Source organism: Suncus etruscus, chromosome 15, assembly GCF_024139225.1.
Source record: "Suncus etruscus isolate mSunEtr1 chromosome 15, mSunEtr1.pri.cur, whole genome shotgun sequence".
Taxonomy (NCBI): domain Eukaryota; kingdom Metazoa; phylum Chordata; class Mammalia; order Eulipotyphla; family Soricidae; genus Suncus; species Suncus etruscus.
Window position 1 is genome coordinate 51,344,087 of NC_064862.1, and position 25,863 is coordinate 51,369,949.

The 25,863-nt window shown below is 51.0% G+C and overlaps 1 protein-coding gene across 17 annotated transcripts in view; it reads left to right on the forward strand.

The window, feature by feature from the left end:
- Window positions 1-25,160, forward strand: part of CAMK2G (calcium/calmodulin dependent protein kinase II gamma) — a 65,313-nt gene extending 40,153 nt beyond the window's left edge. For 2 of the 17 annotated variants that reach the window (XM_049789128.1, XM_049789130.1), the window contains 9 exons: window positions 8,043-8,075; window positions 10,096-10,164; window positions 11,366-11,410; window positions 14,860-14,908; window positions 16,986-17,099; window positions 18,569-18,644; window positions 19,076-19,170; window positions 21,703-21,947; window positions 23,046-25,160. In XM_049789128.1, the coding sequence (XP_049645085.1) occupies window positions 8,043-8,075; window positions 10,096-10,164; window positions 11,366-11,410; window positions 14,860-14,908; window positions 16,986-17,099; window positions 18,569-18,644; window positions 19,076-19,170; window positions 21,703-21,935 (714 nt within the window). In that variant the 3' untranslated portion in view covers window positions 21,936-21,947; window positions 23,046-25,160. Of the gene's footprint in view, window positions 1-8,042; window positions 8,076-10,095; window positions 10,165-11,365; window positions 11,411-14,859; window positions 14,909-16,985; window positions 17,100-18,568; window positions 18,645-19,075; window positions 19,171-21,702; window positions 21,948-23,045 lie in introns of those variants that run through there. The other 15 variants (XM_049789134.1, XM_049789138.1, XM_049789131.1 and 12 more) reach the window with 8 other exon arrangements.
- The last annotated feature ends 703 nt before the right edge of the window (window positions 25,161-25,863 follow it).

Consider the following 25,863-nt stretch of genomic DNA (forward strand, 5'->3'; position numbering starts at 1 on the left):
GGGCTCCGTGCTCTGTAGATGTTTGTGGGGGGGGGAAGGGGGAGGGGAGGATGGAAAGGGTCCTGGGATGGGACCTTAGAAAAGTGTTCACTGCCTCGCAAATCCTACCAATTTGTACCAAAGAGACTTTCAAACTAGGGAATTCTCCAAACCTTTACACTCCAACCGAAAAAGCTTAAATGGTCCTGCTCCTGCCCCATCGTCTCTGTTGGTGGCCGAGAACCCCTGTGTGCCTGTCCCTGTGCCCCTCTCTTTCTAGTTCTCTGCATGCTGCTCTGTGTGCTGCTGGCCCCATGGAGGGGAGCTTGACTGCCACGCATGCCTGCTGACAAGGAGCTGGAGGAGGCCAGAGCCCCCCAGTTTCAAGGACTCAAACTAAAGGGGGTAAGGAAGAGTGAGGCAGGTGTAGTCAGGAAAGTTCTACTTCTGTCCAGAGAATATTATAGAATCCAGTTCTCGGAAGGGTTTAAGAAGTCTGTGAGTGGGCCCGGAGAGATAGCACAGTGGCGTTTGCCTTGCAAGCAGCCGATCCAGGACCAAAGGTGGTTGGTTCAAATCCCGGTGTCCCATATGGTCCCCCGTGCCTGCCAGGAGCTATTTCTGAGCAGACAGCCAGGAGTAACCCCTGAGCAACGCTGGGTGTGGCCCAAAAACCAAAAAAAAAAAAAAAAAAAAAAAAAAAAAAAAAAAAAAAGAAGTCTGTGAGTCCTCTTCTAATCCCTAGAGGCCATGCACCCAGATCCAGGGATGTTTGAAACCAGAGAATAACCAAACCTGCTTAGTCACAGCATTTCCCTGCAGAGACAGACTTATGAGAGGGACTGGGGAGATGGTACAGTGGGGAAGGCACTTGTCTCACATGTGGTCGATCAGTTTCTATCATCACATCCCAAAGGGTTCCCTGATCACAGAGCTTAGAGTAAACTCTGAGCACTGCTGGATATGGCCCCATAACAACAACAACAAAAAAGACTTTGAAAACAAAATTTTAACTTGTGAGACACAGTAATTCTGGCATTGACAATAATAGAAAACTGATAAAAGCTTATAATAAAAGTGTACTGAGGGACTGGGGCAATAGCACAGTGGGGAGGATATTTGCCTTGCACGTGGGCAACCTAAATGCGATTCCCAGCATCCCCTTGTGTCCTCCAAGCCTGTCAGGAGTGATTTCTGAGAGCAGAGCTAGGAGAAGTAAGCCCTGACACCACCAAATGTGGCTCAAAACCAAACCAAACCAAAGAATAGTGGTGAATGTGGATGGTCTACCCCCCCCCCCCCCGCTCCCCCAGTACCTTATTGGACACAATACCATGAGGCCGTGTTAACCTCAGTACCAGAAGTCCCAGATAAGATCTGTACCTGCAGAGCCTGGTACAGCCCTGGATTCTAGGGAGGAAGAAAGTGGTGAGGTTTTCCCAGTTCAGGATGCTTTGAGCTGAATTGAAGAGGAACATAGGGCCCTCTTGGAAGCAGCTAATTCCTGAGGGTCTGTGTTGCTACCAGAACTGGCTGTGTTACCCGCTGAGTTCAAAAAGCTTCTGGAATGAGTCCAGAGAGATAGCACAGTGGTAGGGCATTTACCTTGCACACGGCCAACCCAAGATGGCAGTAGTTTAATTCCCAGCATCCCATATGGTCCCCCGGGGCCTGCCAGGGGCAATTTCTGAGAGCAAAGCCAGGAGTAACCCTGGAGCGCTGCCGAGTGTGACCCAAAAACCAAAAAAAAAAGAAGCTTCTGGAAAAAGCCTTCTTGGAGGATCAAAGGATACTTGGATTGAGAGAAGAGGGGAATGGACTCCCGAGTGGCCTGGAGTGAGTAGACAGGCAGTGAGGAGGGATAGGGGACAAGCTTTTCTCTCATTTAACTACTTAACTGAACAACCTTCTTTAGCTCAGAAGCGTCACACAAAGAAACATCATCAGTGTACCTTGAGGTCTGTCTGAGTGTCTCCGCCCGGCAAAGGCAAGAGCATGGTTTGGGGAATGAGAAGGGAAGTAGTACTAGAAAGTGGAAGCATTCAAAAGACTTCCACTCCCAACAGTCAGACTCCACTAAGCCTGCTGACTCAGAGTAGAAAATGGCTCAAGTCATGACATAGTGACTTTAAAAAGGTTCATCTGGGAACACATCCGGGTTGGATTTTTTGAGGTGTTTTCTTGGGGACTGGGGTGTTTAGGGTCACACCTGGCAGTGCTCCTGTCTCTGCACTCAGAAATCGCTCCTGGCAGCCTTGAGAGACCATATGAGATGCAGGGATTCAAACCACAGTTTATCCTGAATCGGCTAGGTTGCAAGGCACTGTGCTATCTCTCTAGCCCCATGGGGTTTTTGAGTGGACAGAATTAGCGGGACTTGGCTAATAGTCATGTTTCTGTGGGAAGAGAGGTTTGAGGTTTTTTTGTGTTTTGTTTTGGGGCCACACCTGACAGTGTTCAGGGTTTACTTCTGGTTCCTGGAGATCATATGGGATATTGGGGATCACAATCAGGTCGGCCATAGGCAAGGCTAGTGCCCTCCACACTTTGCCCTCCACACTCCAGCCCCAAGAGAAGTTTTGTTTTGCCCACATGGAGCAGCCTTTAAAAGTTATTAAAGGTGGGGCCGGCGAGGTGGTGCTAGAGGTAAGGTGTCTGCCTTGCCAGCGCTAGCCAAGGAAGGACCACGGTTCGATCCCCCGGTGTCCCATATGGTCCCCCCAAGCCAGGGGCAATTTCTGAGCACTTAGCCAGGAGTAACCCCTGAGCATCAAATGGGTGTGGCCCGAAAAACCAAAAAAAAAAAAAAAGTTATTAAAGACTCTGGGAGAAGCCCTAGATATATTGGGGGGTGGGGACGAACTGTGCGTTCATTCGCTCACTCAGATCAGAATCGCAAGAGCTGGGGTGCTGTGACCCATTGTTGAAGATGTTTACAGTGGGAGAGATAGAGAGAGCCCCCATGCTGGTCTCTGAGTTAGGCCTGTTAGGAATCTACCCCTAGGGCAGGCTGGAGGTGTGTGCAGAGAAATGCACCTGAGTCAGAACAGAAATAACTCCCATCTGAAGAAGAGGGCCCACCATGATTTTGAAGGCCTGTTGGCTCCTAAACAAGGACTCTTTGGGGCCCCTAGAGATCTTCCAGAATGGAAGGTGCCTACCTTGCATGCATCCAACCCCAGTTCTGTCTCCAAAATTGAATTTAATCCAGGCACCCCAGGAAGCAACCGCCAGACTCCACCATATGTAATCCCCCAGCCCAGAAATGGGGGCCTATTTTGTCCCCCGAGCACTGACAATATCCATCTAGGAGGAGTAAGCCCTGAGCACAGCGGGGTGTGGCCCCAAAACAAACAAAAGGAGGGGCTGGAGCAATAGTACAGCAGTAGGGAGGTGCTTGCCTTGCATGCACCTGACCCTGAACAGACCCAGGTTCGATCCCCAGCATTCCATATGGTCCCCCTGCCAGGAGCGATTTCTAAACACACAGCCAGGAGTAACCCCTGAGTGCTGCCAGGTGTGGCCCAAAAGCCAGAAAAACAAAAGCACAGCAGTTTGGGGGGCGGCCAGTCACTTCTGGGTGACTGCCCAGAATTCAGTGCTAGACAAACAGTGAGAGATGAGATTGGGCCAAGCAGGATGAAAGGGCTGTGTAAGGGACTGGTTTATAGCAAAAATTTTTAAATACTAATCCCACAGCCATGGAAGATTAGTCTAAGGCACTAGTTAAAAAAATCTACAGATTTAACTGGGAAGTGGACTGGAGTGTGTGCTTTCCATGAAGGGCCTGGCTTGGATCCCCAGAAACATTGGGTCCCCCAAGCTCTGAGTCAGGAGTATAGCCCCTATTGAAAAAAAAAAAGTGAGCCAGAATGGGGAGGGGTTTGCATTGCACAAAGCTGATCCAAGTTCGATCCCCAGCATCCCATTAGGATTCCCCAAATTCCACCAGGAGTGATTCCTGAAATCTGCCGGGTGTGGCCCCTAACAAACAAACAAATCAACACCAACAGAATAGTTAGATACTTGCACCCAACCTGGAAGTTGGATTCCTTAAGCCTTGGTTGAGAAGCAAGCTCCACATTTTTGTTTGTTTGTTTTGGATCATACCCGGCAGTGCTCAGGGGTTACTCCTGGCTCCACGCTCAGAAATCGCTCCTGGCAGGCTCGGGATACCATATGGGATGGCGGGATTCGAACCACCATTCTTCTGCATGCAAAGCAAATGCCTTACCTCCATACTATCTCTCCGGCTCCAAGCTCCACGTTTTAATAATATTTTCTTTATCTTGTATTAGTCCAAGGGGCATGATTTTATTTTTGGGGGGAGGGGGTTTTGGCGGTGCTCAGGGGTTACTCCTGGCTGTCTGCTCAGAAATAGCTCCTGGCAGGCACGGGGAACCATATGGGACACCGGGATTCGAACCAACCACCTTTGGTCCTGGATCAGCTGCTTGCAAGGCAAACGCAGCAGTGCTATCTCTCCGGGCCCATGGGCATGATGTTTTTAAGAGTCCAGTAAAGGCAAAGATCTCTGCTTTATCTTATTCACAGGCTAGATAAGCTCAGCAAAGGAAATAGAGAAAGAGCAAAGAGATAGGAAAGAACCGAAGTGACCACATCAGCTTACTGAGAGGAGGAGGAGGAGGATGGGAAAGGGGCAGAGAGCAATGGGTAACTTTACATGGAGCGTATGTGGGGGACCCTCACCCAGAGTGCCCCTCTTGACAGATGGCAGTTCCCTGTTTTTATGCTTGAACAAGCCTAGAGCAGTGGTATTCATATTTGTGAAGGAAACAACCCACCACCAAAATGCAAAGGCCAAGAAGAGGGAGATTGAAGGAAATGGTGTGAGGGGTTAATAGAAGTTTCACAAAAAAGCTTTTTTTTTTTTCCTAGTAAATGAGAATTTCTTTCCCCACCTCCCAGCTGTGAGACCCAGTAGATAAATGATCGAAAAAAATAAAGGGAAGGGGCCGGGCGGTGGCGCTAAAGGTAAGGTGCCTGCCTTGCCTGCGCTAGCCTCGGATGGACCGCGGTTCGATCCCCCGGTGTCCCATATGGTCCCCCAAGCCAGGAGCAACTTCTGAGCACATAGCCAGGAGTAACCCCTGAACGTTACTGGGTGTGGCCCAAAAACCAAAAAAAAAAAATAAAAAAAAATAAAGGGATGATGTGGAAAAGCAGAAGTAGAGCTAGTTGCCACATGCATCAAGTCGCAGTGGGATCTTGTATTGCCACCCGGAGGTTTATGTTGGTAGAAAGGTACTCTCCTGCCATTTTCACCCTCTTCACTTGACTTCTGGGAATTTATCGGAAAGAAATCTTAAGAACCTTTGGAGAAACTGAAACCAGAATGTAAATAACCGGCATTATTTATAATCCTGAAAGATTGGAGACGAACTCATAATGCCATTAAGTAACTCTGAGTAGCCCATGTCATCCATCATGATAAAGTCACTCATTTTCAGGGCCAGCGAGAGAAATGTTTTCTGTTCAGTGAAAAAAGAATGGGCTACCAGACAGTGTAACGTTGATCTAAATTTGATTTCCAAAACGTGTAGGTCCTTATTCAGTTGTAGCTCATATATTATGTGACTTGAAATGGAAATCCATAGGTATGTTAATAGCAAATCCCTGGAATTGAGGAAACTTAACACAATTTTCTGCCTCTTCTAGCTTTCTTTTTTTTTTCTCATTTAGTCTGTGTATCACTTCTTCAAATTCTTACTTCCCAAGTAAGACATGAGCTTGTCTCAAGTTTCTAATGGTGTTTGTCAACTTCCTAAAATACAAAAGTGGGTAAGCATAATAGATTATAGATGTTTCTCTCTCTTTTTCTCTCAAATGTCTTTCAATGTTGCTACACAGGAGTGGGTATAGAGAGATAAACAGGGTGCTGGGTGAACAGACTGTAGCCGGAGAAGGGAATAATGGCATCATGAGATTCTGGAGTTCACAAAATCTGTGGGTGGCTCAATGTGAAAGATACGATGTGTAAGGCTACAGAGTCCCATCCCAAGAGGCCACTAACTAGCACAGGGTGGTATGTGCATCGGTCAGCTCTTCCCTGGCCAGAACAACCAACTGTTCTGTAAAAAAGTAAAGTAGAGGGACAGGATCGATAGCACAGTGGGAGGACATTTGCCTTGCATGCAGCTAACCCGGGTTCAATCCTCAACATCCCATATGGTCCCGAGAGCCTGCCAGGAGTGATTTTCTGAGTGCAGAGCCAGGAGTATCTAAACCCTAAGCACCACCCAAAAGAAAAAAAAATTTTTTTTTTCAATGAGATCTGGTCCTTCCCCCAAATGACCCAGGTATTCCATGATGCTGTTTTGTACTAAATGAGGACAGGGATGGGCAGGGCCAAAGTCTCAGCCCCAAAAGGGGCTAGTGAAGGACTGAAACTGAAGGGAAAGCTAGGACAGGGCCATACACCCTGGTCTGGGGGACGGACCCTGAACATCCCTAGAATTTGTGCCTGACTCGGTCAATCCCTCTGAACTGCAGCTGTGGAGTCAGACCCAACTGGAAACTGCTGTGCTTCATCCTGGGAGGCCCACCATCATGCAGGGCAGCCTTCTGTGAGCAAGACATTTTGCAAGGCCCTGGGCGGGGAGTTCACCGAGATCTGGAAGGCAGATGGGCTGCCAGTCTTAACTTACTTAGAGATAAGGGTGATAAGGACTGGGTGGCCTGTTAGGCAACTTCCTCTTTTTGAGGGATAATCTTGGAATTAAGATCTCATCTTCAGGTTAGTGTAAAGGAGATTAACTGTTTTCAGGCTCTCATTTTTTTTTTCTGTAAAGTTGGGATGTTCAACACTCCGAATACACTTGCTTTTGAGCAGAGCTGGCCTTCGAAAATGCCACTGGAGTGAAATGTGTTTGGTATTGTTTGAGAATTTTTGTTTTATTTTTGGGGGGCTGCACCCACTGGTACTCAGGGACTACTGGCCGCATGCAAAGCAAACACTTTAACCTCTGTTCTGGTTCTCAGTCCAGCTTCATTAAATGTTGCTAATAAATGGATGATGGGCCATAGAACACAGATGCCCTCCTCTCCTTTGGGATCTTGTAAATTTCTCACTCATCTTTCCCTTTTTAGACAATCTTCTGAAATGTATGCTCACCATTCTATGTGAACTTTGCTTTGGGGGCTTGTTTCCCATCCGAATAGAAAGAAAAGTCATCCTGAGCAGGTAGCTGGTATGGTTAAGGAATTTTGGCCCTTGGTAGAATCCAAATCTTCGGCATCACTGCCAATTTGAATTGCTCCTATTTTATGCTTCTCCATTGATTGCAGAATGCAACAAAATCATGAGATCTCAGAAATATGCATGGCCAGGCCCTCAAAGGGAGGGACGCTCAGGATCAAACAGCAGGTGATTCTCAGACTCCAACAACTTCATTTCAAAAGCATAGGGTCCGAAGCGATAGCACAATAGAAAGGGAGCTCTTGCCTTGCACACACATGCAGCCAACCCGGGTTTGATCTCTGGCATTCCACAGGGTCCCCTGAGCCCTGCCAGGAATGATCCTTGAGTGCAGAGCCAGGAGTAACCCCTGACCACCACCAGATGTGGCCCAGAAACAAAACAAGAAAAATCCAAAGCAGCGTGGAGTGTGGCAGGCTTGTCTGTGTTCAAAATTCTGTCCTGAAAACCAAGAGCACAGTCTGGGGTAGCTTAGCTGATTCCCTGGCAGCTGCTCTCCCTGAATTTCTCACCTAGGAATAAGGGAACAGACACCCAGTAAGAACAAGCTCACTCTGTGTGGCCTCCCCTGCACATTGGCAGCACCTGGACATGTCTCTGACTCCTGAAGCCACTTTCTCTGAGCGCTGACTTGGATCCAACTCAGAACCCCAGTGCTTGTGAGCCTGTGGGACCCGGAGGAACCAGGCGCTGTGTGACACCCCACTTCTGGGCCTAGTCTCCACATCCTTTTGGCTCGAATGGCCGAGCCCCCCGCTGGTGCACTAACCCAGCAGCGTGTCTGTGTGTTTCTTCTCACCTCCTCTTTCCCCTTCTCTTTTCCCTCTTGCTGTGGTGTGTCCAGAAAAGGAAGTCGAGCTCCAGTGTGCACCTGATGGTGAGCCTTGCCTGCCCGCCCACCCATCGCCCACTCCATGCTGCCTGTGCTCGCCTGCCAGCCACGCAAACTCATGCTCCCATATGCGTGTGCCTCACTCATCCTCACTGCATGTCTGTGCTGTGCGCAGGTGCGGCCTGGCTTGCCAGGCTGGGGCCAGTGCCCAAGGGTACTTGGTGGCCTTTTTGTTAAAATAATTAATATTAATAATAATAATAATAATAATAATGGAATATGCATTTCTGCCACCAACCAGAAATTGCATTTAGCTGGGCAGGAAGTGAAGTTGGTAGGAACTCGGGGCTAGGGCGAGGCTGTCCCTCACTGAGGCTCAGGATGGCACCACAACTGCTATCCACAAAGCAGGTGCTTGGGTGAGCAGAGGCGCTGCTCTCTGCCCACTCTTAGGGCATACTGGCTTAAAGATTTTCTCCCTGCCCTCCAAGCCTTTGGGGGAGCAGCTAAAAGACCATAATCAAGGCCTTTATCATGGGACACAGCAATCCCAAACACAGCAGCCAGGATCATTCGGAGCCTTTGGTGAAAGTCCCAGGGGTCCATTCCCACCCTCTGCACCCTGGAGTGCAGCTCCTTGCCAGGGTCTTAGTCCCCCCGGACTTTGCAGGTGGTACAATTTTCTCAGGGCAACCTGACAGGGGATTGAGGAGTGAGGGTTGGGGGTGGGGTCGGCATCGTCTCAGAGGGTCCCGAGACTTCCTGGGTTCCTGGGCTCCCTGGGAGGGCACAGGGCCAAATGTGTTTGCACCCAGCTCAATATTTGGGCTGTCCCAGGCCACACTGCAGAGTTCTGGGAAGTCTGGTAGCTTCTGGATGCTAGGCATAAGGCTCATCCTGGTCGGGGAATGTCAGCTGTTGACAGGAAGTTAGTGCAAGACCAGGCGGACATGGGCAAGTGGCTGGAGTTTCTGTGTGTCCTCATCAATGCCTGGTCTTCTGGGACTTTCAGGGGACAAGTGGGGTGCCAAGGAGTTTCAGGGGCTCATGAAGCAGTTGGGTGTGATGACGCTTCCTTCCAGAGCACAGCCACCTATCTCGCCGCTCTCCCTCCACACAGACTGGCTCTCCCTGCTATGAGCAGGGGACGGGGGACTGAGGGATGTTGTGGGGTCCTCAGGGTGGCCCTACAGCCTCATCTCCACCCAGAATCAGCTAACCTGGCTCTGGACAGGCAGGAAAGACCAGTGGCATCAGTGGTCTGTCCACTTCCTGGTAGGCCTGGTTGGACCCTCATGCGGAACTCACCCTGTCTCCTACACCATGATTTTTTATATATATATATTTTGGGGCCACACCCAGCGGTGCTCAGAGGTCACTCCTGGCTCTGCACTCAGAAATCGCTCTGGCAGACTCTGGGGGCCATATGGGATGCTGGGAATTGAACCCAGGTCTGTCCAGAGTCAACCACATGCAAGGCAAACGTCCTACTGCTGTGCTGTCGCTTCGGCCCATTTTCTTTTTTCTTTTTGGTTCCGGAACTCAGGCTCTACGCTCAGGAATCACTCTCGACGGTGCTTGGTGGGCCCTATGGGATGCTGAGGATCAAACCTGGGTTGGCCATGTGCAAAGCAAATGCTCTACCCCCTGTCCTACAGCTCCAGGTTCTTTTTCCTTTCTTGTTTCTCTTCTTTCCAGACCAGCCTTTGAAGGGAGAGGAAATGCAGGTGACAGATTGAAAGGGCAGCAGGAGGCCACCCGAGGGAGGGGGCCCAGAGTTCCTTGGTGCTGTTCTACTTTCTAAAGAGTTCCCCTGAATTCTTTTGGGCGAAGGATGAGGGTATAGTGACTCAGCCTCTGGAGAGAGACTTCCCCATGATTCTCTGGGCCCCCTCCCGACTATACCCCAGCAATCTTCTCCCACCATTGCTCTCATCAGTGTGATGGAGTCTCCTCAGGCCTCACACCTTCGGACCAGGCCGGGGGTGTAAGGGAGGTCTGGGAGTCTGACCTGAATTGCTTGGGGGACTCCCAAGAAACTAAATCGCCTGTTTTCTTGTCTCAGCCACAGAGCAACAACAAAAACAGTCTCGTAAGCCCAGTCCAAGAGCCTGCGCCCTTGCAGACGGCCATGGTACCTCCTGACTCCACTTCTCCACCTGCCTCCCTTGCTCCTCTTCACCCTCCTCCTCCTCCTTCTCCCTGTAGTGCCAGCCACTCTGCACACTGCCCTTCATTGCCTGGCTTGGCAGTGCCCCTCCCTGCATGGCAGAGCTGCCCCTATGCTGGCTGAGGGGCAGGGGGCACGGGGTCAGGGCTCAGCCAAGCCTCCTGGCCCCAGGTCAGGTCCCCTGGGGGGGTGGGGAGATACTGTTGCTGCTTTTGCAAAACTGTCTGGGCCCTCCAGGTAGTACTACTGAGAAGCCTCCAGGTAATTCCTGCTTCAGTTTCTCCTTTGCAAGGCCAAGAGCCAGAAGGAGGATGGGGAGGACCCACCCACCCCTTGGTGGTGCTGAGGCCCATAGGGTTGTCTGCTCTGCTGATGCTGAGCTCTGTGGAGGCTCATTCTGGAGCACCTGATCTCCGTGCTCCCTCTGCTATGGTTGGCTCCCTGAAAGGGCCATAGGGGAATAACTAGGGGGTTGAGGGGTCCAGTTATGTGCACGCTGGTCCCCCCTTCCCACTTGCGTTCCTGCTACTGTTTGGGAGTCTCAGGGATAGGTGGGGAAGCAGGCGGCTCTTGGACCTTGCTTTCTGCCCCCCCTCCCCGGTCTTTCTGGGAGAGCTTTGTTCGCCTCTTGCTGTGCCCCAGCCTCTTGCACACCCCTGGTGAACACTGTGGGCAGGATCCAGCCTGTGTGCTCCCCGCTGGAGCACTCACAGCTACCAGGATGACAGCCAGCCAGAGCCATAGCACAGTGGGGTGGGTGTTGGCCTTGCATGTGGAGGACTCCAGTTCCATCCCAGCACCCCCTAAGGTCCTGCTGAGTGCAGAGCCAGAAGTATGCCCTGGGCATCACCCAGTGTGGGATATGTCCCCCACTCCAAATAAGACTGAAAGTTAAATTAGCACGGGGAGGGTCTACCCAAAACCAGCTCTCACTTGGTGCCTGGCTGCTTCTTACCACCTCATGCCGTCCCCCCTAAGACTGGGGAATCTGAGGTGCCTGGAGCCCAGCTGAGCCCTGAGGCTCATGGGAACAGCTAGGGGGTGCCCCTCGGTAGACGTTGTGGGGTATCTGAGGTGCTGGGCTCACAGCAGAGAGCGCTCTGGAAGGAGCTGCCATACATCCCCCCATCACCGGCCAGGAGGCTGATTCTCACTTTCTCCACAGGAACCGCAGACCACGGTGGTGCACAACGCAACAGATGGAATCAAGGTGAGTGGCAGGAGCCCATTCCTGAGGCTGGTCCAGGGGCCCAGGTCTTGGGGCTTGAACTGGGGGGCTGCTTGTATGGCTGTGCAGAGTCAGCCTTGGCTAGAGAGGCCGGTGAGAGTAAAATTAGAGAGGCTGAAACGATAGCACAGCAGAAAATGTATTTGCCTTGCAAGTACCCAACTGGGTTCGATCTTCAGCATCCCATAAGGTCCCAAGCCTGCCATGAGTGATTCCTGAGTGCAGAGTCAAAAGGAAGCCCTGAGCAAAGTAGAATAAGATCCAGCCACTTTCTCCCTTGCAGTCACTCCTTTGTATCTTCTGGATCCTGGAGTCCTTAGTTTTCACTATCGCAGAAAAAAGATTGATTAGGCTTCAAACAGGGTTGACAAGACAAAAATCCCTCTCCACAGGTATGTGTGAGAGGTAAATAATAAACCAGGAACCAGAGCCATAGCAGAGTGGGGAGGACTCTTGCCCTTCACGTGGCCAATCTGGTTTGGTACTTGGCATCCCATATGGTTCCCTCATGCCTGCCAGGAGTGATCCCTGAGAGCAGAGCCAGGACATCACTGGATGTGGCCCCCAAAGCAAAAAAAATTAAAGAAGCCAGAGCCTAATGAGATACATTTCAATAGTGGTGAAAAAGTGGAGAATGTGAGAGAACTGCAAGCGGTGAATTAAGTGATCAGGACAGGACCTCCCTCAGGATGTGATGTGTGAGGGGAACATCGGGAAGGAGACAGTCAGGTGAGCTCCAGGGCTGAAAGCCCAGCAACAACCAATGTGGGGCCATTGCCAGTTTACGGAATCAGAGAAATAGAACTGGGCCTTTCTAGCAGAGCCAGGCCAGAGAGAGAGCTCAAAGGTTTGAGGCCCAAGTTTGATTCCCAGAATCAGTTGGACCCCTGAGCACTACCAAGGTATGACCCAGATTTCTTGCCACCTCCCCCAAAATACAATAGAGTTGAGCATGGTAGGGTCTGGGAGAGCATGATCAGGTGAAATGGAAGAACCAGGCTAATGTATAGGACTTAGGGTAATTTACCTCCTGTTCCAGCAACACCTAGCAACTCCTGGGGATCAGCAGAAAAGTAATTGAGATTGCTCTGCACTTGAAAAGCCGCACTTGAGTTATGGGCAAGAATTGCAGGGACCAGGCAAGCATGGAGAGGGAGGATCTGGAGTGGGGGCAGTCTTTGGAACTCAGGTTTGAGGTGTTGGTAATTATGCATTGAAGGGAAAAGGCAGGATTGATGGGACAAAAGTGATAGCACAACAGGAAGGGCACTTGCCTTGCATGCAGCTGACCCGATTTCGATTCCTGGCATCTCATATGGTTCTCTGAACCCCAAAAGATGAGACATGAGACTGATTTTGGAGCTAGAACCAACAGATTCTCATCTTGGTTTTATTTCTTGTTTTTGTTTTGTTTTGTTGGGTTTTGGGCCATACCCGGGAGCACTCAAGGGTCATTGCTGACTCTGTGCTCAAAAATTGTTCTTGGCAGGCTCAGGGACTACATGGGATGCCAGGAATTGAACCAGGGTCGGTCCTGGGTTGGCTGCATGTAAGGCAAATGCCCTACTGCTGTGCTGTTGTTTACATATATATATATATATATATATATATATATATATATATATATATATATATTATATATATGTATGTATGTATGTATGTATTTTGGGGGGGTTTTGTTTTTGGATCATACCCAGTGACGCTCAGGGTTACTCATGGGGGGGACCATCTTGTTTATATATATTGGTTTTTGGGTCATACCCGGCAGTGCTCAGGAGTTACTCCTGGCTCTATGCTCAGAAATCGCTCCTGGCAGGCTGGGGGACCTTATGGGATGCCGGGATTCAAACCACCAACCTTCTGCATGTGAGGCAAACACCTTACCTCCATGCTATCTCTCGGGCCCCTTGTTTATATTTTTTGTTTATATATATATATATGTATGTATATACATATACATATGTATATGTGGGGCCATATGGGGCCACATTTGGGGCCATACCCGGCAGTGCTCAGGGGTTACTCCTGGCTGTCTGCTCAGAAATAGCTCCTGGCAGGCACTGGGGACCATATGGGACACCAGGATTCGAACCAACCACCTTTGGTCTAGGATTGGCTGCTTGCAAGGCAAACGCTGCTGTGCTATCTCTCCGGGCCCATTTTGTTTATATATATATATATTTTCTTTTTTTTTTTGTGGTTTTTGGGTCACACCCGGCAGTGCTCAGGGGTTTTTCCTGGCTCCGCGCTCAGAAATTGCTCCTGGCATGCACGGGGGACCATATGGGACGCCGGGATTCGAACCGATGACCTTCTGCATGAAAGGTAAATGCCTTACCTCCATGCTATCTCTCCGGCCCCCCCATTTTGTTTATATTTTTAACTTGAAAATTTTTTTTTGAATGGGGCTGGAGAGATAGCACAGCAGTAGGGCATTTGCCTTGCATGCAGCTGATTCAGGACGGACGGTGGTTTGAATCCCAGCATCCCATATGGTCCCCCATGCCAGGAGTGATTTCTGAGTGCAGAGCCAGGAGTAATTCTGAGCACTGCTGGGTGTGACCCCAAAACCAAAAAAAATTGGCGGGGGGGGGGGAACTGGAGTGATAACACAGTGGTAAGGCATTTGCCTTGCATGCGGCCAACCCTAGATGGACCTGGGTTCAATCCCTGCATTCCACATGGTCCCCTAAGCCTTCCAGGAGTGATTTCTGAGTGCAGAACCAGAAATAACCCCTGAGTCCCGCAGGCTGTGGCCCCAAAACCAAAAAAAAAATTTTTTTTTGATCATACCCAGCAATGCTCATGGATTATACTTGGCTCTGTTCAAGGGTCATTTCTAGCAGTGTTTGGGGGACCCCTTGGGATGCCAGGGATTGAACCCAGGTTGGCTGTGTATAAGGCAAATGTTCTCACTGCTGTGCTATCTCTCCAGTCCAGATTTTCATTTTATGTTGAGAACTGAGATGGGGGAAACAAAAGAAAGAAAGAAGTATAAGGGGTTGGAGCAGTGGCACAGAGCAGTAAGGTGTCTGCCTTGCCAGCACTAGCCTAGGACAGACTGCGGTTCGATCTCCCGGCATCCCATATGGTCCCTCAAGCCAGGATCGATTTCTGAACGCATAGCCAGGAATAACCCCTTAGAGTCACCTGGTGTGCCCCCCCTAAAAAAAAAAAAAAAAGAAAGAAGAAAGAAGAAAGAAGCATAAGTCCTAGGCAGTGACTCTGGATTTTGGCCCAAGTAATTGAGTCAATGTTACCATTTACTGGGGGGCAATGAAGAGTCTGCAAGACATGGTTTAAGTAAACAGAACCTGGGAAGATTGCTTCATGTCCCTCATACCCAGAGGAGACCATTTTCCACTCACACCCTGCTCGGTGGCCCTGGTCCCAAGGCTGAGATCTGGACACATGTTCCTTTTGGCCCACAGGGCTCCACAGAGAGCTGCAACACCACCACAGAAGATGAGGACCTTAAAGGTAGGTGATGCCCCAGCAGGGACCTGGGACTTTGGTTGTTTCTAGAAATGACCTTGAGGGTTCATTGAGCACCAGAAAAATGGCAGGGTTGGGGCCAGGGCTGGAGATCAATCACATGTATTTGTGTGTTTGTATGTATGTCTGTGTGTGAGGCCCTAGTTTGACCCCTAACGCTACACAAAGAAAGAAATACAGCCTTAGGACAATAGCACAGCAGGAGGGAAGGGTGTTTGCCTTTCGCACTGACCAGGTTGGACCCCGACATTCGCAGGGGTCTCAAACTCAATTTACCTGGGGCTGCAGGAGGCAAAATCGGGGTGATCCTTGAGTGCAAAGTCAGTAGTAAGCCTTGAACATTGGGGGGTGTGATCCAAACAACTAAAACAAAACAAAACAAAAAAAGATTCCTCTAGGGCAGGGCCACAAAATGTTGTACGGGGGGCTGCAAACGGCCCGCAGGCCGCGAGTTTGAGACCCCTGCCATAGGGTCTCCTGAGCCTGCCAGAAGTAATTCCTGAGTGTAAAGTCAGAAATAACCTCTGAGCACTGTGAGGTGTGCCCCCCCCCCCCAAATCAAAAGATAAAGGAAATACATTGGGTAGCACAGTGATAGCACACGGCCGACCCAAGAGCATTCTGGGTTCAATCCCTACTATCCCATATGGTCCCCTGAGCCTTCCAGGAGTGATTTCTGAGAGTAGAGCAAGAAGTAACCTCTGATTGCCACCAGTGTGGCCCAAAAACAAAACAAAACAAAACAAAAAAACACAAGAAAATACATCCCCAAAGATCTGAGGACCCTTTTTGGTATTATTTAGGTATCACTATTGCCTTGAAACCCAGTCTTGAAGAGCCAAGCTGGGCTTTCCGTGAACTCCCTGGAACCCCACTCAGAAGTTTCCCTGCTGCTGCTCAGGCTGCCGATCCAAGCAGGGCCAGCACAGATGGCTACAGAACCAGCCCAAACACTTGAGTTTCAGAAACCATCATTTCACCTTCCCCAGGATACAGCTGATTCCAGGATGTTCAACTTGACCTTGTACCATTGGGGCAGACCTGGACTCATAGGATGAGTCAGTCACGCTCATCTCAAATCCTGGTCACAAATGATGGACTCAGAACCTCTTGTGTCCCTGCTATGGTAGTTCTGAGAAGCACCAGCCTGGACCCTCAAGGAGCATTTTCCAGTGCTTGGGTCCCTGGGCCCATAGTGAGGAGCACTCAGAAAAAAATTGATTCTGGTGGCTGCAGTAAGCAAGGCACTTGCCTTGCATTTGACTGACCTGAGTTCATTCCCTGGTGCCCCTTTCTGGTGCCCTGAGCACCATCAGAAATGACCCTTGCGGGGCCGGAGAGATAGCATAGAGGTATGGCATTTGCCTTGCATGCAGAAGAATGGTGGTTCGAATCCCGGCATCCCATACGGTTCCCTGAGCCTGCCAGGAGTGATTTCTGAGTGCAGAGCCAGAAATAACCCCTGAGCACTGTGGGTGTGACCCAAAAACAAAACCAAAAAAAAAAAAAAAAATGATCCCTGAGCTCAGAGTATGAAGGAAGTCCTGAGCACTGCTCGATGTAGCCCCAAAAACCGAACAAAAAGAAATGAGGGTGTTTTACAGGACAGAGCTGAAAGAGGTTGGCTGGGGACCATCAGGGGGCTCCCTGAGTTTTCAGGAGCCAGAAAACATTGGGCAGTGGGGCCAGAGAAAGAGCACAATGGGCAAGGCGTTTATGCTCCCATAAAAAGTGGCGACCCCTGCCACCCACAGAGCCCTTTGAGGAATGAGTGACCACTGAACACAGAACAAGGGGTCTGCCTGGAGCCTCTCCAGGGGAACCCCTAGAGTTGTGCCATGATGGGACCCTTCGCTCCTGGCCTTCTAGAACAGGTAGCCCGAGAGCAGCCACCCCCTTGTTCCGGCTGATCGCAGGCTCCTTTGGCAGCCCAGGGCCGTCCCCTTCCTGGGGCTCTTGGCTGGGGCATAGGGCATCCCCAGCAGCCTCCTTGCTCATCTGCTTGTTCTTTTTTGTTTTGTGCTCCACCCCCACCCCCCACCCTGCCCGGCTGGCTGCCTAGCTGGGCCACTCCGCCCTGCGAATAGCAGTTCGGTGCTGGAAGGATGGAGCTCCCGGGACAGAACTGGCCCCTGTACGGGCTCACAACCCCAGACTCCTCTCGGCTCCTCCGCCAGTAAGTGTCAGGGAGGCATGGCCTGGCTTCCGTGTGTACACACACTCACACCCCTCTTCTGAAGCCACAGCAGGGACCGTACCCTCTTCCCCTTTACTCTCCCAGCTTCCAGCCCAACCTGTGGGAATTGTGTTGGAGGTGCTGTCCATGCCATGCAAGAACAGGGCGTGGAGAAGGGGTGTGGGGTGTGGGTGGGAGGAAAGGCGAGATGGGATTTGGAGGAATTGCTAGAACCCAGAAGACTTCTGGGTCTTTTCCTGAGGCTCAGTGAGAGGTTTGAGGTGAGACAGACCAGCTCCCGTTTTCTCCTTCGTGACCTGGAATGAAATGCCTACCTCCTAGCACTGGTGGGAAGTGGCGGGAAGATGCTGGAACGTGTGGACAGGAACTTTGGCAGGGCAGAGCAGCTGGTGTTCATGGTCGAATATGTCTGTCAGACACAATGTTTTCTCTGCTGCTCCTGCCTTCTGCCATCTTCCCTTTTAGAATTTACGGGCCCAAACTTAGCTAGGGGCCAGGTCAGGCAACGAGAGCAAATGTGTGTGTCTGTGTGTTTGTGTGTGAGATGTATTAGGGTGTGTGTGTGTGTGTGTGTTTTGTATTTGTGATACCTCCACAAATACTAGGATGCACACAATCGTGCCCCTTGAACTCAGCTCAAGCTTTTAACCTGCCACTTGCCCCCATGATGATTCTATGGCTGTGGGGCCCCTGTCCAGCCATTCCTCAGGCTGCACCACCGTCTCCCAGCCGGGTTCTTCTGCCGCAATGTCCTGATGCTCACATTTGACCCGCAGCTGCTCCTCCTGTGAGGAAAGGCTGTGGACTGGCCTGGGCTCATCAGGGGTAGCCTGAACTTAGCCGCACCTTCCCTCCCCTCAGACCCACTACTCTCAGCTGTGCTCCTAGTGTAAGATGCTCCCAGCCTGAGGGCTCGAGCTTTGCGAAGCCCTATTCTGGGCTGTGAAGTCTTGACCAGCTCCATTAGGAAGGTGTTGTGTTCATTTTCCTTGATGAATGAGAACTCAGCATCTTCCTTGGGGCTCTCTGTCTCCTTTCCGGAGCCTGAGACGGGTCTCCCTTGGCTCCCATGAGCCCTGGAATTGAGGGCTCAAACTGGGTGGCGGAAGGTTCTCACTGAGCCCCTTCAGCTGAGCCAAATTAGGGAGTCATGGAGGCAGCCGATGGGGACTGAGAGGCTACATCCTCTCTGAGGGGTTCTGGGGATCCTGGCTGCTGGGAATAGATGAGAAGAAACAGCAAAGGCGGAACACAAACCAGAGGCAGAGTGGGCCTTGGCTGGCCAATGAGGTGGCACTGGCCTCACAGAGAGATATACAGAGCAGAGGGCATAGCCTTGTCGGTCCTTATGGGGAGCCCGGAGGATCAGGGAGGGGGGGCTCTCCATCTTTTGGGTGTCCCTCATCCCACACAGGCCAATGGATGGATTGTTCTTTTTTCTCCCACAGTGCGGAAACAGGAAATCATTAAGATCACAGAGCAACTGATTGAGGCCATCAACAATGGGGACTTCGAGGCCTACACGTGAGTATGCACCCATTTTGCTGAAACTCAGGTCATCTCTCAAAGAGTTTTCCTTCTCCTCAAATGCAGCTTAGGGGGGCGGAGAGATAGCACAGCAGCGTTTGCCTTGCAAGCAGCCAATCCAGGACCTAAGGTGGTTGGTTCGAATCCCGGTGTCCCATATGGTCCCCCGTGCCTGCCAGGAGCTATTTCTGAGCAGATAACCAGGAGTAACCCCTGAGCACTGCTGGGTGTGGCCCAAAAACAAAACAAAAAAAAATGCAGCTTAGGATGCTGGAGACAGGGAGGGCCAGACAGACCCACTGTTAGACCTGCTAGTTAGACCTGATCCAGTGGCTGCGGGAAGGACAATTCTGGCACCAACCTGGGCAGAGAGACAATGAGGGGCCCCCACGTGCAAGACTGACTGGCTGCTTTGTTCCCATCCACAGGAAAATTTGTGATCCAGGCCTCACTTCTTTCGAGCCTGAGGCCCTAGGCAACCTCGTGGAGGGGATGGATTTTCATAAGTTTTACTTTGAGAACCGTGAGTGGGTTCGTGCTGCTGATATACTCCTGCCTGCCCCAAAATCCCTTCTCTGGCCCTGCTCACCTTCTCTTCTTCCTCCACCTCCTCCTCTTCTTTTCCTCCTTGTCTTCCTTCTCCCCATCACCTGTAGTCTCCATCCTTGGTATGCCTGCTGCACCACTCGTCTGTTTGCTTGCTCCTGCACTCCCAAACCAGTCCCATACAAGGGACCACCCAGAATCTGTGTTCACTCTGCAGCTGGGGCCACAGTTGGTTGAGTAGGAGGGGCGTCACTGCATTTCTATAGGAATCACGTCTTTCCAAGCCAGTGGGAGCCCTTTGGTTAGAGGATAATAAGCTGGCTGGGTCCTGATGGACTTGTGTGCCTGTGGGGTAGACAGGAGCCAACTCAAGGTCAGATGAGGAAGTACAAGCGAATAATAGGACAGTGATGGAGAGTGAAGGATGATGGTGCCCACTGGGGACGTGAGTCCAGGCTGGCCAGGGCTGAGAATGAGGACATGCTAGAAGGTTTCTGATCCTTCACTTGAATCATCTCCTCCTCCATCTTTCCCCCACTCTACTCCTTTTTTATCCCCCCCCTTCCCAACTGCCCTGAGATCTCTTTTGTCATTGTTTCCTCTATTAACAACCTTCCTGTGTGTCTGAGCTACAAACATCAGCCTGAGGTCTAAGTACTTCTGTTAGCCAAAAGCAGCCCTGGAGTTTCTAAAAAATTATTCTTTGCAGGCTCAGGGTCGCCTATGGGATGCCGGGCACGTGCAAGGCAAACACCCTCCCCACTGTACTGTCACTCAGGCCCTGCACCGCAGTTCCTAGGAGCCCTAGATCTGATCTTCAGTGAGCCCCATCTCACCTTGGACCCAGAATGTGACTTGATGATGTCAACACAGACTGTGCAGGATTTGTAGAGTTAGGGATCCCAGGAGGAGACTTAGAATATCCTGAACTTGGTGCTTTGGTGATTATTTTCATTTTGGCGCAAGTTTTAGTTGGTTTTGGTCCTTGGACACACACACACACACACACACACACATTTGGCGCAAGTTTTAGTTGGTTTTGGTCCTTGGACACACACACACACACACTTCTGCATGCATGCACGCACACACACACACTCCTGCACACACACACGCGCACACACACTCACATACACACACACACACACACACACACACTCTCCTGGAGATTGAGTGCCTCAGTGTACTAAACTTTGAGCTAACTCCCAGTCTGTAGCTGGTTTTACTTTCTTTTTTTTTTTTTTTTTTATTTTTATAAATCCTGAGCCGCCAGTGGTGTTCAGGGCTTACTCTTAGATTATTTCTCAAGTGTCACGCCTCATGGTGCTAGAGAACCCTGTGGTACCAGCCGTCTGGTTCTGCCATGCCTGTGCCTTGCCTGGTTCTCCCTTGTGATGGAGTCGGGATTGGTGAGGTATGTGTTTTTTTTTTTTTTTGGGTTTTTGGTTTTGGGGCCATACCCGCCAGTGCTCAGGGATTACTCCTGGCTGTTTGCTCAGAAATAGCTCCTGGCAGGCACGGGGGACCATATGGGACACCGGGATTCGAACCAACCACCTTTGGTCCTGGATCGGCTGCTTGCAAGGCAAAAGCCGCTGTGCTATCTCTCCGGGCCCAGTTTTTTTTTTTTTTTAACGTTTGGTTTGATTTTGGGACAACACCAGGTGATGCTCAGGGGTTACTCCTGACTGCATTAAGAAGTGACTCCTGATAGCAGGTTTGGAGGACCATATGGAATTCAGGGGATTAAACCTGGGTTGGTCATGTACAAGGCAAACACCCTCCCTGCTGTGCTATTGCTCTGGCACTTGATTTTATTTTATTATTGCAAAACAACCCTATGAATTCTGATCAACAACATAAGAAAGACTAGCTATTTTAGTCATGAGTAAAACAATCCCTGAGTTCCAAGGTAGTATTTGATCAAATTTTATTTACTGGATTTCCTCAGACCTATTTTTCAGATGTTAGCATGAAGAAGAGACTTTATCTTGCATATGAAATCTTCAGTGTGTCTGATTATAGAGTAACTATTGGGGACGAGGCTCCTCAGGAGATACTCCACATATGCTTGTGTTTAATCCCTGGGACTGCAAAAATCAGTGTGGGGAATCCTGCTCCAGGGCCTGAACAATAGCACAGTGGGTAGGGCATTTGCCTTGCATGTAGCTAACCTGAGTTTGCTCCCCAGCATTTTATATGATTCCCTGAGCCTGCCAGGAGTAATTTCTGAGTGCAAAACCTGGAGTAACCCCTGAGTGCTGCTGGGTGGCCCACCCAAAAACAGAGTCAAAAAAAAACAAAAACACAAAACTCTGCTCTTGGTATCATTCCCACCTATTTCTGAGGTTGGGGGCGAAGTGTTCCTGGCCCTTAGCAGGTGTGGGGGCAGACTGGGAGATACCTGGAATGGCTGCTAGAAGAGGGTGAGCTGTGGAGGTGCTCAGGGAGGAGGAGGATGCCAGTGTTGGACCTATGCCCTTTAACCCGCCCTGCCCTGCCCCTGCAGTCCTGTCCAAGAATAGCAAGCCCATCCACACCACCATCCTGAATCCACACGTCCACGTGATCGGAGAGGATGCTGCCTGTATTGCTTACATCCGCCTCACCCAGTACATCGATGGGCAGGGCCGGCCTCGAACCAGCCAGTCGGAGGAGACCCGGGTCTGGCATCGCCGGGACGGCAAATGGCTCAATGTCCACTACCACTGCTCAGGGGCCCCCGCTGCCCCACTGCAGTGAGCTCAGCCACAGGTGCTCAGGGATTGGGGTGGGAACAAAGGGTCAGAGGTAGCTGGGGAGGGACCTTGGGGAAGAGTCCAGACTGTGTGGGAGGAGGGAGAGGCACAGCAAAGGCCAGCACCATAATAAGTCCTGCTCTAAATTCGGGGGGGGGGGTGGGGGGGTGGGGAACCTTGAGTTCAGCTCCAGACTCTCGATGGGAGGACCTTGTTCCAGCTGTAATTTTCATAGCTCTTTATTTTTGTTTTGGGGGCCATACCCGGCAGCACTCAGGGGTTACTCCTGGCTTTATGCTCAGAAATGGCCCCTGGCAAGCACAGGGACCATATGGGATGCCGGGATTTGAACCACCGTCCTTCTGTATGAAAGGCAAACACCTTACCTCCATGCTATCTCTCTGGCCCCTCCATAGCTCTTTAAAAGTGGGGCATAAGGGGCCGGAGCAATAGCATAGTGGGTAGGATGTTTGCCTAGCATGTTGCCAACTCAGGTTCATTCCATGTGGTCTTCCAAGCCTTCAAGGAGTGATTCCTGAGCACAGAGCCAGGAGTAAGCTCTGAGCGTTGGCCAGGTGTGCCCTCCCCCCTGCAAAAGTGGGACAGAGTAGTCCCTTCCTCACTGAATTGTGAGAATGACACAAGATATTTAGAAGTAAAGCATTAAAGTGCTGGAGCAAAAGGACAGCAGGAAGGGCACTTGCCATGCATGCGGTGACCCACATTCAAGCCCTGGTCTTGTGGTCCTCTGAGTACCTCCAGGAATGATCCCTGAGAGCAGAGCCAGGAATAAGCCCTGAGCCCTATGTCCTCAAAACCAAAAGAAAGTTGAGAGCATCCAGGAAATGCTCAGCCAATGTGAGGCAGTAGAACCATTACTTTTCTTTTTATTATTTCATCATGGGGATAAATTTGGGGTCTGCCATGGCCAAGTCTCCAGGGTCAGGTCACCTTTCCCCATTCCATTTCAGCCAGGCCTGTAGGATTACATGAAGCTTCTCCCATACACACATAAAACAATCCCCAGACAGACTTGGGCCCAAGTGTTCTGAGTCCCCACATCTTATGTGTATGCTTAACTATTATATGTCACCCCGTCTGTCCTTTCTGGCAGGGGCATTAGGAGATCCCAGCTGGAGGTTGAACCTTTCCAGCAGTGGCTCTGGAGGGCCTGAGTGACAAGCGGCAGTCCTGTTCGTTTGAGGTTTAAAACAATTCAATTACAAAGCGGCAGCAGCCAGTGCACGCCCCTGCATGCAGCCCTCCCGCCCGCCCTTCATGTCTGTCTCTGCTGTACTGAGGTGTTTTTTTTTACATTTAAGGAAAAACAAACAAAAATACAGAATTGTCCCCCCCCCCAGAGAAAGAGAGAGAGAGAGACTGAGAGAAAGAAAGAGAGAGTGAGAGAGAGAGAGAGATTCATAACATGAGGCGTTTTGAAACCATTGACATGGCCCTTGGGCTGGCAACAAGGTGGGAGTCTGGATGACAACCGTCCTAGCATGAGCAGCGGGTTTTAACCACCAATCCCTGAAGAGGTGGGCTGGGCCCCTGGCCTCCGTGGACACAGGGGGACCGTCCAGAAACTTGGACAGAGCTTTGGGGCCCCATGATGCACTGGCAAGGCCCGCCAGTGGCCCACCCGCCTCTGCCCAGGAATAGACCTTTTCTGAGGATGCGGAGTTGCCCGGAAGGAGGCTGAGAAGGAAGGAGACAAACGTGGCTGTCATCCCTCCTTGGAGAGATCACTGCACTCCTAGCCAGCCCAGAAGTCGGGGGCCTCAAGACCATGGGGCCGGGGCCGTTGCTGAACCACTGGTTTAGAGTGACCGGGAAGAGAATTGGTGCTGCAGATGTGTGTCCGCTACCAAGCCGATGAGAAACCTCGTTTTAGTCTGACATGCACTCACGCACTCTTCTGTGTCCCTAGGATGCACCCAGGCCCTAATGCTGGGGAGGGGAAGGGGCTGCTGCTTTGGCTTTTCCTGTTCGATTTTTCTGAACCAACTAAGCAAGGAGAGAGCCTGGCCCGGGCACGCCTTGCTACCATTGGTAGTTTGTCTTTTTGTGCTGATTTGGACCACCCTTGTCTTGACTTTCCATGGCGGTGGTCCCTGTGAGGATCCTCCTCTGTGGATCCTCAGTGCTCTGCCAAGTGTCCCTGGGGCTTGGAGGATTGGGGGTGGGGGTCGAAGCGTCCAGAGGTGTTTCTATGCATTCGGGCAGCCTTCCCTCGGGCCGACCAGCCTCCTTTCCTTCCTCTTCCCTCTGCGTGCGCATCCATCTCTCTTTCCTGTCTGAGACTGAGCTGACTGCTAGAGCAAGAAGAGAAGGTCGCTCTGACCAACTGAAATATTGTGTTAACTGCTGGACAATCTGCATGGGCATCCCCCCCAACCTGCATGTCCCCAAAAGAGGTGCCCAGAGCCACGGCTCCTATGGTCATTGTGCCTCTCTGTGCTCAAAGTGTTTCATTCCAGGAGAGAAAGATCTCTGTTCAAAGCAAATAGCAGAAAAGAACAATAAAAATCCCAGAAGAGCAGTTGGTTAATGGCCTTGATCCTCCCCCCCAAAAAAAAACAAAAACAAAAACAAAACCATACAACTATGCAGACCTTTCTGCACAAATTTCTGCAGTGTTGGGGAAGGATCTAGCTAGACCGCAGCTTGCTGGTCTACCTTTAGGAGGCACAGGAATTGGGAAAAGAGCTACCATTGTGCTTTGGAACCAGCCAAGAAGAGACGCAGGTGCTGGTGCTTGGATTGAGCCAGGCTCCGCTGTGCACTTCATGCATGTCCTGGCCACCCCACCCCACCCCCGGACCCTTGCCCCACTTTTCCCTGCAGCCCATACATAGTACCAGCACGTAGACACCTTTCACCACCAGGTTTGGTTTTGCTGGCTTGAAGACAAACGGTCTTAAGAGTTCATTAAGACCCATCATAGCTTCCTATGGCTGCTCCAGTCCCACCTCTTAGCATTCTTACTCCTCTTCTGGGGCTAATGTCAGCATCTAGACAATAGACTATTTAAAAAAAAAAAAAAAAGGCAAAAAAAAAATCACCTTTTAAACAGGAAATGGAAGGCATTTGATGCAGAATTTTTGCATGATGACATAGAAATAATTTAAAAATTAGTGTTTGTTCTGAATGTTGGTAGACCCTTCATAGCTTTGTTACAATGAAACCTTGAACTGAAGATATTTAATAAAATAACCTTTAAACAGTCTTTTGTGTCACTGCTGCCGGAGCCTTTGTTACAAGGCTTCAGAGGAACGAAGGTACCTTCTCCGACACCCTTTGAACCCGCTTGAGAAGCATTCTTTTATTTATTTGGGTTCGTTTTTTCTTTTGGGGGGACCACACCTGGAGGTCCTCAGGGCTTGTTCCCTGGCTCTGCGCTCTGGAATCACTCCTGGTGGTACTCAGGCCCCTCTGGGGGTGCTGGGGATCTGGATCCACCGTTCTGGCCCCTAGAGCTACAACTCTGCCTGTCCCAAGAGGTTACAGACAGGACTGAGTTTGGCTTCAATGAGGACCTGCCAGGAGAGGTTAGTCCCGCCCCTAACCCCGCCCCTCTTCGCTCTTTCCTCCAATCGGTCTTCCCCGGTCCCCCGGCTTCCTCCAATGGGTGGGGTCGACCCGCCTCCGACTTGCCTCCACTCCCTCCAATATGCTGGCCAGGTCCCACCTTCGCTCTCCTCCAATGGGTTTGCCTTGTCTTGCCCCTCCCCGCCTCATCTCTCCTCCAATGGGCTGGCTCGGTCTCGCCCCGCCCCTTGCCCTCTCCACCAATGGGCTGTCTCGGCGTCGCCCCGCCCCTCGCCCCCTCCTCCAATGGGCTGGCCCGGCTCCCCCTGCGCCGACCTGAGTGGTCGAGCCTGCGGCCCGGGTCCGCCCGTGTCGACGCTACTGACTGTGCCCGGCGACCG